Genomic DNA, 12,272 nt, shown 5'->3' on the forward strand with positions numbered 1-12,272 from the left:
GGCCTGCCCAACCCGTTGATGTATCATCTGAAATCCCAAAGGGGCCGACTGATTGCAATCTCGCTAGGGGCAGCCACTCAGAACATACTGGTGCACTGGCGCTCCCTCGAGCCCCCACCTTACTCTGGATGGCTGCAGAGACTCTAGCTATTACTGGGGATGAAGAAGCTAACTCTCACTTTGGCGGGTAGGGGGTCTGAGTTCCCAGAGCTGTGGCATCCCTTCCTCACACTGCTCATAACTGAATTTAGGGAGCTGACTTGCCCCCGCTACCTCAGACTTTTACGCCTTGCTGACACACAAATCCCACAGGAGAGCTCCTCAAGTAAAGTTATCAGGCTGCGTTAACTCTCAACATGGTTCGTGATCCTTTTCTTCCTCTTTCCCGTTTTGTTTAGTTTGGTGGACGAGAGGGGGGGAGAGGAGGAGGGTGGTAATGTTGGGATTTTTTGTTGTGCAATTTTCTTTTGTTCTTTTGATTTATTTTCCTTGCGGACCAGGTCCATGCTGATTACCTTGGTAATGCCATTATTCGCGACACTTGGTGTATGTATTACATTGTTCCTGGGAGCTGGGGGTCTTGTTCTCTCTCCCTTTACCTGTACTGAAAATCAATAAAAAGATTTAAACCATAAAAACTAATGTGTTCTTCCTTAACAAGGCATCGATTCAGAAATATTCAATATCTCATTTACTTGATTTACTGGTTAATATGTGGTTAGTTGTAACTTTTTATTGTCCCTTGTAGTAGATTGATGACTCCATTGTACTTGCATCGGGTGTCTCTTGATAGAAGTAGTTTCGGTCATAGACAGAGTCCCCTTTTGACCTTATCTTCTGCATTATTTCATCCTTTTCTTCCCAATAATGCAATCTGGCAGCAACATCTAGGGAAATGAGTGCTGTCAGTGCATCATCGGTGCCACTGTATGATTTCTGTCCAACCTAACAAGGTTCAATTTGTTTGGGCCAAAGATATTGGCAAAAATGCTGGCAAAGGTTCATTTGGCATAGATGTTCACTGTTATATTCTCTGTAGATCATGGAGCCCCCAAAATGCTGCTATTATTTCTCTGTAATCTGTTCTAACATTGCTCCAGTTTCTAAAAAAAACAACTTCCGCATCACTTCCTTGAAAAATTAGCTTTCTAGCACAGAGCACAGAGAAAAAGAGGCAATCAGAGAGAGCAAGAGATATAGAAAGAAGGACAGCACAAGAGAGAGAATTGCACTTTCAGATTGCAATTTATCATTGTGCTACTCCGGAAAGCACTGCTCTTTTTAAAAACAACAAAAAGTAACATGCTGTAGTAGTTTCTTTTTGTTGAAGGAAGTAGCTGTCCATTCTATAACATAGCTGTGGCATTTAATGAGAGAATGAATTCTGGGACATTACTGCTATTTTTTGGAAGGTTTTATGTTGTGATATTGTTGAGCAGGGCTAGTGATCAGATGATATTGGCCCAGGACCCAGCAACAGAGACATGAAGACAGGAGATAGAACAGCGGTTTTCCTTCTTGTGATGTACAATCTTGAACAAGTCCTTCTGTGAGTCCTCACTGCCCTTTTCAAATGTAGAGAGGTTCCAACAAACACCATCATTATATCAAGATGAGTGTGAGCCGCCAGCCACTGCTGCTCATCTGAAGTATCCTTTTCCTGAAGATCCAGTGGTCATGGCTTAGTCCCCTGGTCCTCCTCAGGGACTGGAAGCCCTGTAACCATCAAAGACGAAAGCAGAGTCAATGAGAGAAGATTTACACTCAACACTGAAAATAGATATCAATTTCACTTTGCATGATAATGTACAGTGTATAATATCATTCTGCATATCATGGCTTCCCTAACACACCATTGAACATTTCCAAGCACTTTTACAGTCTAATCAGATGGCGCAGTTTCACAGGGTAACCACCCTGGGTGATCTGGACAGTGCAGTCAACGCAGAGTAGTTTTAGAGTGTGGGCAAACCAACCACAACAGGGTCTGCTAAAAGATTTGGGAAATGTGTCTTTTACATTAATCCCTTCTTGCAAGTCAATATCTATTGCAGGATGTATGGCATAAGCATTCAATGTATGGCGGCATAAGCATTCAATGTATGGCGGAGTGACAGGTACACATTGAAAGTGTATTAGCAATGTATGTGGGATGTATGACGTTAAAACGCATATTTTTACAACGCATACCGTTACAACGGGACTTTTACAACGCAAATACTATTACAACGCATGTATTTACAACGCATTTTTTTACAACGCAGGTACTTTTACAACGCATACCATTACAACGTAAGTATTGGTAAGTATATATAATTTTTTTAATTGTATATTATTTAAAATTAATATAATTTAATGTAATTGTATTTAATTTAATTTAATTTAATTTAATTTCATTTAATTAATTTAATTTAAATTTAATTTTATTTTATTTTTACCCTGTACCCCTTTACCCAAAAACCCAAAACTGACCTTGAACCCTAAAAATACCCCTTTACCCAAAAACTGAAAACTGACCCTAAACCCTAAAAATACCCCTTTACCCAAAAACTGAAAACTGACCCTAAACCCTAAAAATACCCCTTTACCCAAAAACTGAAAACTGACCCTGAACCCTAAAAATACCCCTTTACCCAAAAACTGAAAACTGACCCTAAACCCTAAAAATACCCCTTTATCCAAAAACTGAAAACTGACCCTAAACCCTAAAAATACCCCTTTACCCAAAAACTGAAAACTGACCCTGAACCCTAAAAATACCCCTTTACCCAAAAACTGAAAACTGACCCTGAACCCTAAAAATACCCCTTTACCCAAAAACCCAAAACTGACCCTGAACCCTAAAAATACCCCTTTACCCAAAAACCCAAAACTGACCCTGAACCCTAAAAATACCCCTTTACCCAAAAACCCAAAACTGACCCTGAACCCTAAAAATACCCCTTTACCCAAAAACCCAAAACTGACTCTGAACCCTAAAAATACCCCTTTACCCAAAAACCCAAAACTGACCCTGAACCCTAAAAATACCCTTTTGTCCAAAAACCCAAAACTGACCCTGAACCCTAAAAATACCCCTTTAACCAAAAACCCAAAACTGACCCTGAACCCTAAAAATACCCCTTTAAAAAAAACCTAACATATAACATTTTAAATATAATTATATACTTACCAATACTTACGTTGTAATGGTATGCGTTGTAAAAGTACCTGCGTTGTAAAAACATGCGTTGTAAATAAATGCGTTGTAATAGTATTTGCGTTGTAAAAGTTCCGTTGTAATGGTAGTGCGTTGTAAAAAATGCGTTGTAATGGGTGTATACCCTGTATGTGTAGAGGGTGTCGAACACTTTACAGATTCTGGACAAGAGTAATGCCAATATTTACAGATACAATGTGTCTATATGTCATGTGCGAGACCTTCATCCAGTTCTGTTGCCTTTGTCAACAGTGCTTTGCACGCAAGGATCCACTGACCCACACATATAGTTGTAAAAGTGAAAACATCACTTCCCAGATCTTTACCCCTTCCACGCGGGGCAAATTCCCCAGCGGTGCGGGAGGGGAGGGGCCGCGGTACTCATGACGAGTCCAGCTCATCATGCTGCACAGTGGAGCTGTGCTCATGAAGAGATGGACTCGTCATGACTCCGCCCACTCCAATAGAACGCCCGCACAGGTGGGGAATTAGCCACGCGTGGGAGGGCCACAGCTGTTATGGCGAGGCCAGCTCGTCATGAGCACAGCTCCACTGTGCCTCATGACGAGCTGAGCTCGTCATAAGCATGGAAGGGGTTAAGTAAAATGCCAATAGTGGTTAAATGTGTCACACTTCATAGTAGGGGCATAACATGGTATGAATTACTGCACATTTGCTAGATCACTCACTGAAATGTGAAGAGTGCAGAAATTTGCCAGGTTTCTGGGGGAAGTTTAATCAATATTTAATGCAACGCAATGCAGCAAGGCAACTTGCTGCGCTGAATTGCACCAAATGGAGAGGGCAGGATTTTGCCAAATGTACTAAGGTATGGTACATTCCTGCTCTCCCTCTGCGTTGGGCAGGGATGACTCCTCTGATAAGGCGAAGGAGCGTTGCTCCACTAGAAAAATCAAATAATAATAATGCCACGTTATTATCATTTTACTTTCCCCTAGAGGCTCTGCAGGTGCGAGGCAGGGCTGCCCACAAAGCAGGGGAGGAGTGGTAGGCACTCTCCAAGTGTGCATTAGAGTTTGGCCGTCCGTCTTGGGCTGGCCAAACAGTCATGTGCACTTTGCATGTTCTCCACTGGATGCAATTCACAGCCTGGATGGAGAACATCTACAGGCCCCCTGTTACCAATTGAGCACTGAACCACAGCGCTCAGACCATTCACAATGCTACTGTCAGTGGTGTCATGATTGGATAGAAGAGTCTGGAAGACAGGGTGCTTCCTGATCCTGCATCATGGCAAGGAGGACAGAGGAGAGGCAGCTGCTTCTAAGGTAAGTTTAAATGTTCTTTCCTTTTCTTTTTTAACCCCCCCCCCCCCACCACCAGCTTAAACACTATCCATAGAGGCATTGTCCTTTATTTATTTTTGATGCAGAGTAAAGATATTTCTCGTTGTGGCACCTGCATTGGGCATGAGTACAATGTTGATGCATTACCAGGTTTATGTGTCTTGGTGAATCTGGGTATCCAGCAAAATACATGGTGGGTGCGTGGAAACACCCACTCTCCACCCATGTAAAATATTCATGGCGCAGGGTAGAGTAATGCAGTGACCATCACTGCCTTGCGTTATTCCACTTTACCAAGCCACACAAGGTGGGTTTGCAATGCTTGGTAAATCTGACTTAAGGATGGCGCTACCCTTGTGTCACCCTGCATGACGCAAGGGCAACACAGTCCTTTGATAAATCTTGGCCCAGGTACCTAATAAAGCAGCATTGCAAATGGGATGGTTACTTATTTCACAAAGTTCCATAGTGTGGGCTCCTGGGACCACAACTACATATTTTAGAGCTTTTAGGATTGATTAGGATAGTGAACTGTGCACAGAGGTTATTATCTTCTAACATAATAAAGGGCGTAATTGAAAGTTGGCAGATGCACCGCAGTGAGCCATATTTAGAGATCAGAGACTTCAGGCCTTTGGAGAAGCTGATAACAAAAGGCTTCCCTCAAAGCACTGGGGCTTTTCAGGAATGTCAAACAATTCTCTTCCCTGGCACCCTGGGTGTTTTCAACCAAGGTTAGGGCCCAATCGGGATCGCCATTGACCATCAGTGTAAGGTTTCGCTGGTGGACCCATGACTGTTCACTCATTCCCGATAGAGTGGTGGATGGAGTATGATGATCACCTAACTCTAAAGCTGAAGGTCCTGAGCCATTAAGCATGCACTAAACCAGTCAGACTGAGCGAGGCACTATACTTGAAGACATAGATAGGAAAAACAAAATGCAAAGCCTGTGCTCCAGAGAGTGAACCAGAAGCCCAGCAAACACTGTCAACAGAGTGGGCGGGAATAGTCCTGGTTAATCTGAAACAAATGCTGCACTGGAATGAAAACAGCATATTATGCATGCATTGGAAAAGTTGTTTCCATTAGAGAGCTGTATAAACATTGATAAAATGTTGATTTCCAAAGTTTGCAAAACAATAGAAAAACACCAGTAGAACATCACAAAAAAAGTAAAAAGAAACAAAAAAGAAAGCTCTATGTGCATTGCATCTGAACAGCAACTAGAGTAAAGGAGAGCAAGACCATTCCATTAACTCTACCTCCTTGCAGAAGTGCACATATAATTCCTCCACACATCTGTTCTACACAGAGTTACATTCAACATATATTGTAGGAAAAGTACTTTACTTTCAGGGGAAAATTTTCAAACTTTACTTTGGGCAGTTCTGAAACATTTCTTTGTTTTCAAAATAAGCTGTCAGCTCTTAGTGGTTAAGACATCATTAGCAAAGCCCTGCAACTTCTTTCTATATGTGGCAATCTTGTGAGGTTGAGGTATGTCACGTGATGCTATAGGTTTTTTGCACTGAGCTGAATTTTTACCATTCTACGCAAGCAAGGGTAGGACACCATGGGCTGTATCATGATGTGCTTTACTGGGGCAACACAGAACTGAGTGACTGTTACTTTGCAGAGATTTAGAAAACATTGGCACTGGGTTTGCCTAACAAAATTGAAGTAAGCCAGTGCAAAAGTCTTTTTTTAAATTTACTTTCCATTGCAAAACTTATTTTATAGAGAGAAGTTGAATGAACGTAATGAAAAGCAGTGGAAAGGATGATACATGAGCGTTCCTATTCAACCACCCGTGGATTTTTATGAAAAACTCTATCTACTAACAATAGTAAACAGAGTTTTGCACTAAAAAATAATACCACTTCAAAGCGGTAAACAATGATTACCACAATTCTTTTATCCCGCATACCATCACCCCGCATACCAAGACAACGCAATTACCATTACTCCGCAATGGCATTACATTTTATATGTTTTTACCACGCATGCTTTTACAACGAAATATGTTGTAAATGCATGAAAGGTAAAAGCGTATGCTTTTTAAATGTAAGTATAGGGTTTGGGGTTGGGGTGTAGGAGTATACGTTATGGGGGTTCTGGGGTAATTTTAGAGTTATGTGTATGTTTGGGTATTGGGGTGCCATGGTATTTTTAGGGTTTAGGGTGGGCTTAGGTTTTGGGGTGCTGGGGTATTTTAGGGGCCATGGTCGTTTAGGGTTTTTGGGTGTAGGGGGTAATTTTAGTGTTCAGGGTGCGTTTTGGTTTTGGGGTACCTGGGTATTTTTAGGGGTCAGGGTGGGTTAGTATTTTTGGGGTGTAGGGGGTATGTTTAGTGTTCAGGGTGTGTATTAGGTTTTGGGGTGCAGGGGTATTTTTGGGGTTCAGGGTGCATTTAGGTTTTGGGGTGCTGGGGTAATTTAGGGGTCAGGGTGAGATAGGGTTTTGGGGTATAGATGGTAATTTTAGGGTTCAGGGTATGTTTAGGTTTTAGGGTACTGGGGTATATTTAGGGGTAAGGGCAGGTTAGGGTTTTAGGTTGAGGGGGTATTTTTAGGGTTGTGAGCGCCACAGTTCTACAAACCCCAACCACAAAATCACAAATCATATACATTTTGCATACATTGGGGGATTTGTATCTGTTTCTTGTTACTTGAGGTCCCGTGGCCTCGTGGCTGGCTCACTATACTTCACACACTGACATTTTGTTTAACGATATGACAGGGACACTAGAAAGAACAGCATGCATTCCTATTGTGGAGCAGATTCAGAGCTGGAGTAATTTACTATGTATAGGTACCACGATTACCTACATACATTTACGGCTTGATCTTGGGATACCTATTCATGTCTTTCTCTGGATGCATTGATGAAAACATATGATGGGGTAAAAGTAGATGGTATTGTTAATACAGACGTCAGAGCGTTTTGGTGCATGGCATAAATATTAGAAATTAAAATTACGGATTACATGAGTGTGGCCTTTCTGATTTCTAAACCCGGGATTTCAAAAAAACAAGTAAACATTAATGTATTTCTGTGATATCCAAAGAATGGTCCTGAGAGGGGCTGGTCTCAGACCAAGACACTTTCTTAGATGTGGTGGATCCACATAGTAATAGTTTGAACTTGCAGAACAAGCCAAGGAGTCAATGGATTGAGTGGTTTGCCATATCTAACTGGGCTTATGAAGTTTTTTGTTTCACTGTTAATGCCAATGTGGCTATTTTGTTGGAAAGGTACAAAGCTGTATTACTTAAGACTGAATACAAATTGTGTGGACCTACAAGCTCAGAGACTGGTACAGTAGCTTAGGGCTAAAGCATTAAAGTACCTCTAGTCAGACCTATATATTTTTTCCAGTGATTATTTCACAGCATATTTCACAAAGGATGCTATATATATTTCACAAAGACATTTAATTTATTCAAACATATTATTTTTATTTTTCATTTTTTCTGTTTTTCTTATAAATACATATCAATGTATTTGCATACAGGAAATTAAGCAACACTTTCTATAAGTCAATCTAAGTGATACATAGTTGGACAAAGAAAGAACCCCATAAATTCATCATAAATTCATACCATTCATTCCATCATGCATACTACTACATTCACTACCCAATCTAAAGTCATGATTTCCAGGTGCCTGGCTCAGATTCAAATATGGAAGACATTGCTTGGTCTAATTTCCTAATTCAGTATGGCTCAGGCCTTGTTCCAATCTCTCTCTGCAAAACGGCCATACATATTCCTATTCGTCCACATTCGCCTCCTCTAAAATCCCCACAGCAAGAGTCACAATCCGGTCCTATCTGCTAAGCCACAGCTGATGGCTTCAAAATGTCTGTTATTCTTGGTCACTAATGGGCCTTTTGCCTTCTGCTGCTAGCCTAATGACATCTTCCTGGGCCCAGGTGACTTGGCAGGCTTAGAGTTGGTTGATGTGTGCAAATGATTCACTATCACTTTTTGGACAATTTTCCTTCAGTTCTGAATTTCCTTGCCTCTTTGGCATCCTATGGCAAATCTTTCAGAACTAAGAATGGCTAGAAATCTGCTTTTCTACTGGACCTAAGATTATTTATTTATCATTTATACAAGTATAATATGATCCTCTAATTCTGTGTTAAATTGTAGATTTTAAGGTCTCAGATAGAGAAGGAAAGTCTTGATTTTAATAAAAGACACAAAGGTCAATGTTGTCTCTCTAATGTTGCCATCTTTTTCTATAATATAAATGTTTTTGATTATTTATTTCAGCTTCAATTGCTTCGTCATGTTTCTTCCTAAACCTGAATGTCAACCGAATGCATGAAGCTCAAGCGTCTAGGCTCCTGGATACACCTGATGAGTCGTCTGGGACTTCTAAAAAAAATAAGATTTTTAGTATTTGCTGGGTTTCTTTCAATGAGGTTAATATTGTCTTCTCCTCAAGAAAAGAGGCTATTATGCCCTGTATGGACTACGATTGTGGCTGATTAATGGCTTAACTTCACCTCAACCAGTTTTTTTGTGATTCACAGCAGCTATAATAAATGTAAAACGTTAAGGGAACATAATATTAACGTCCATATCTTCATGACTTTCTTTTCACTATTCTAGCTAGGAAAATCTGCATTACAGTTTTGATCATTAAAATTGTCAATTTTCTAAATCATGGGTTTATGGTGTTTATAGTTGTACCCTACACTTCAGATGTATTAGTTACCCACTATTACAAAACATTTAGTTATTGTTTTTGACCTCTGTTTCAGTGCTACTGGATTTGTTTGTATTCTCTTGGTGCTTATTCCCATGAAGCAGCACAGTGGCATTGTTGATCTCCTTTGTATGTAGACACAATGTCATCAAAGAGCACATCAGAAACAGAACCTACTTCTGCAAATTCCCAGAAGGAGATCCAAGCCCCTCCCTGGAAGTTCAATGGTTGTCACCAACACACAATGGACCCAGCACCAGGAAGTGTGGTCGCTTACACACATTGATCGTCTGAATAGCTGTGTATAATTGATGGTTAACCTGCTGACTACGTCATTGGTGCCAATTTCAAATAGATTCTAAATTCATCATCTGCTATGACAGATGTTGATACATAAAATCTACCACCTGGTGCATGTGTAAAGGCGAATATGTATATAAGGTCCCTGGCATAGTTAGCCCAATGTGTTGGTGAAATCATGTACATGAAATTGTGAAGTAGAGTACCTGATCCACTGTCTAGCAAACAGTGATTCAACTTCTTACCCTCAAAGTTGAGTGGTTGATGGCACTCGCGCCCCTTCGGTCCAGCGCAGCATTTTTCATTTGCCGGGCAGTCCTTGTCATTATTACATTTGTTACAGATATCTATAGTTTCAGTAACATTTGTCACCTTTGTGCAATCACCCATTTTTTCTGGAATATAGAAAAGAAAAAGCATTTCAAACATTACAAGCTCTAAATATTCATGTATTCTGGACCCTGATTCAGGATCTTCTGACCAGTTAGACCCCACCTATCACTTGGCCATTCAGCCTGATGACTCATGGTGATCTCGTGCCTGTACTCTGCTCTAATCTAGATTTCATCCACTTGAGAAGAATGCTACAGCAGAACAAAGTTATTGGCAGGATTGAGTGTTATGTGGCATTCACAACCACAAGGGTTTTCTATGAAGGTTGATTCCTTTGACATGCATGTAAAAGGGCCTGTCATATGTGTGGGCTCGATTCTTTTGTTTTTCTCAACTAGTTCTTTCTGATCAACCGTATATGATCTGTTGCCTTTCGAGGTATTTATCATTCCATGTACTTCACCTGCAAAGTTAGCATTCCCTCCAATCAGAAGTATTGTATTACAACAATGGTGTGAACAATGTACCCCAAAAGGTGCAACTAAACAGGAAGCATTGATATATGTACAAACATTATGTAGTCCCAGTAGCAAACTAAGGATACATGCTTGAAAGGAGATAGAGTTATGGCTTACAGATTATACATCCTTTGGTAAGGGGAAGCCTTTTGAGGGGCATGAATCACAGACTCCTCTAGAACAGTGTCCATTGGTGGAACCTTGGGTCTCCATTCAGGAAGAGAGGATGCTGGGGGCTTGACATTTATAGACTACTCGAAAGACAGGGAGTTGCAAACCTAGCTCCTCACATGAGAAAGGTAGGCTCTTTTACTCTGTTGAAGTCAATGGCTGTGATGTTCCCAGAACCCCTTTGTGGCAATGCGTGGCTTGGCTGTCAACCAACGTATCACTAGCAGAGGGCACCAGTTGACCTCTACCATCAGAAAATGTTTTCCGCAATCCAAGGACATGGCAGCACCAAAAGTGCATCTTCACCTAATGTGACCGTGGTAGTTTCAAATGCTGCACCCTTGGTCAAAGGTATTCTCCATGATATATCTGAGAACTCAAAGGTAACAAATAATCACCATGAGGTGAGGGAAGCTGATATGCTTAAATGGATGGCTGTGTTTTTAAGAAAAGCTTTAGCCATTCCTCCGGCGTTACATATTTCTTCTGAAAGGAGAATTAAATTACATCACCTATCACTCCAGTCTGGACTTAAGGAACACAGAGCTCTTCGGGCCATTTGAAGAGCCCTTTGAAATATCCCACAGTACTATGCATGCCATGGGGGCTTAAGGATTATTCCTCAACAAGATCTCTACATCTCCCTTAGAATGGACATGGTCAAACAGTGCCTGTAGGCCTGCTTAGCCATCCATGGAGAGACAGGTTCTCCTCTGGTGCAGCTCCAGTGATGATCAATGGAGGACAGAACCAATTTCCCACAAGCAGTTTCTCTTTGCCGCTGGACAACTACTTGAAGCCCTGGGCTATGAGACTCAAAAATCCATGCTAGCCTCACCAAAGCCTGCCCTGGTTAACTTAAGAATCTTCCCCTTGCAAGTAAGGATCGCCTTGAAGGCAAACACAATCTAATTTGCATCATTCAATAGGAAAACTTGTCTTCCCTAGGGCTGTCTCTCTCTCTCTCTCTCTCTCTCTCTCTCTCTCTCTCTCTCTCTCTCTCTCTCTCCCTGATAGTCATCTATGGGAGAGGATTGTAACTAAGGACATGCACAGGAGATCACTCTATGTCCCTGTTCATCACTTTCTCCATCCAATGGTGAATCAGTATCCTGTGCAGTACATCTGCAGGTGTGTAAGCGTATTCTTTGCGTTCAGGCCAGAAGATTGATCTATGGCAGAGCAGCTGCCTCTGAATGTTACTACACTTTCTTCAAATAAACATTCAGAGTTTGCAGGCTTTTCCCATTACCCATGTGCTTTTGTGCACACTATCTTACCAGTCTGAGCTGAATTTATGATTGACCATACACATACCTTTTTAATTTCTCTAGCTTCTGAATTGAGATTTGAGGGGTAAGTCTTTATGGCCATACACCTAAGGAAATGCCATCCACCATGGAGGCGGTCCCCAGTTCCCAGAGACTAATGAACTTCTAGAGTCTGACCACATTATTATTTATAGAGTCACTGACCTTTACCCCTTTACCTTTACCTTTTTCCCTCACCTTCAATACCATCCTTTTCCACTTTTACACTATAATTGTCAAGCTGTCCATCATTTCATCTATGCCTCCTTCCTCTGACCCCTAGCTGCCATTTATCACAAGCTGGAGCCCAGACAGCTATGAGATGCCCGTCATTCACAGTGCAGCCTTACAGCGAGGATTGTTTTTGTGCAGGAAGGGAATCCTGAGAGGAATCTTTCTATGTGTGATGCGG

The 12,272-nt window shown here is 41.3% G+C and overlaps 1 protein-coding gene across 2 annotated transcripts in view; it reads right to left on the reverse strand.

Moving 5' to 3' along the window:
- Positions 1–1,226: 1,226 nt before the first annotated feature.
- The window catches only part of LOC144764007 (uncharacterized), a 174,916-nt gene continuing 163,870 nt past the window's right edge, over positions 1,227–12,272 (reverse strand). For both annotated transcript variants that reach the window (XM_078650136.1, XM_078650135.1), the window contains 2 exons: positions 9,774–9,923; positions 1,227–1,716 (listed from right to left, as the gene is read on the reverse strand). In XM_078650136.1, the coding sequence (XP_078506262.1) occupies positions 1,676–1,716; positions 9,774–9,923 (191 nt within the window). In that variant the 3' untranslated portion in view covers positions 1,227–1,675. The remainder of the gene's footprint in view (positions 1,717–9,773; positions 9,924–12,272) is intronic.

The sequence above is a fragment of the Lissotriton helveticus genome, chromosome 6 (genome assembly GCF_964261635.1).
Source record: "Lissotriton helveticus chromosome 6, aLisHel1.1, whole genome shotgun sequence".
Classification (NCBI taxonomy): Eukaryota; Metazoa; Chordata; class Amphibia; order Caudata; family Salamandridae; genus Lissotriton; species Lissotriton helveticus.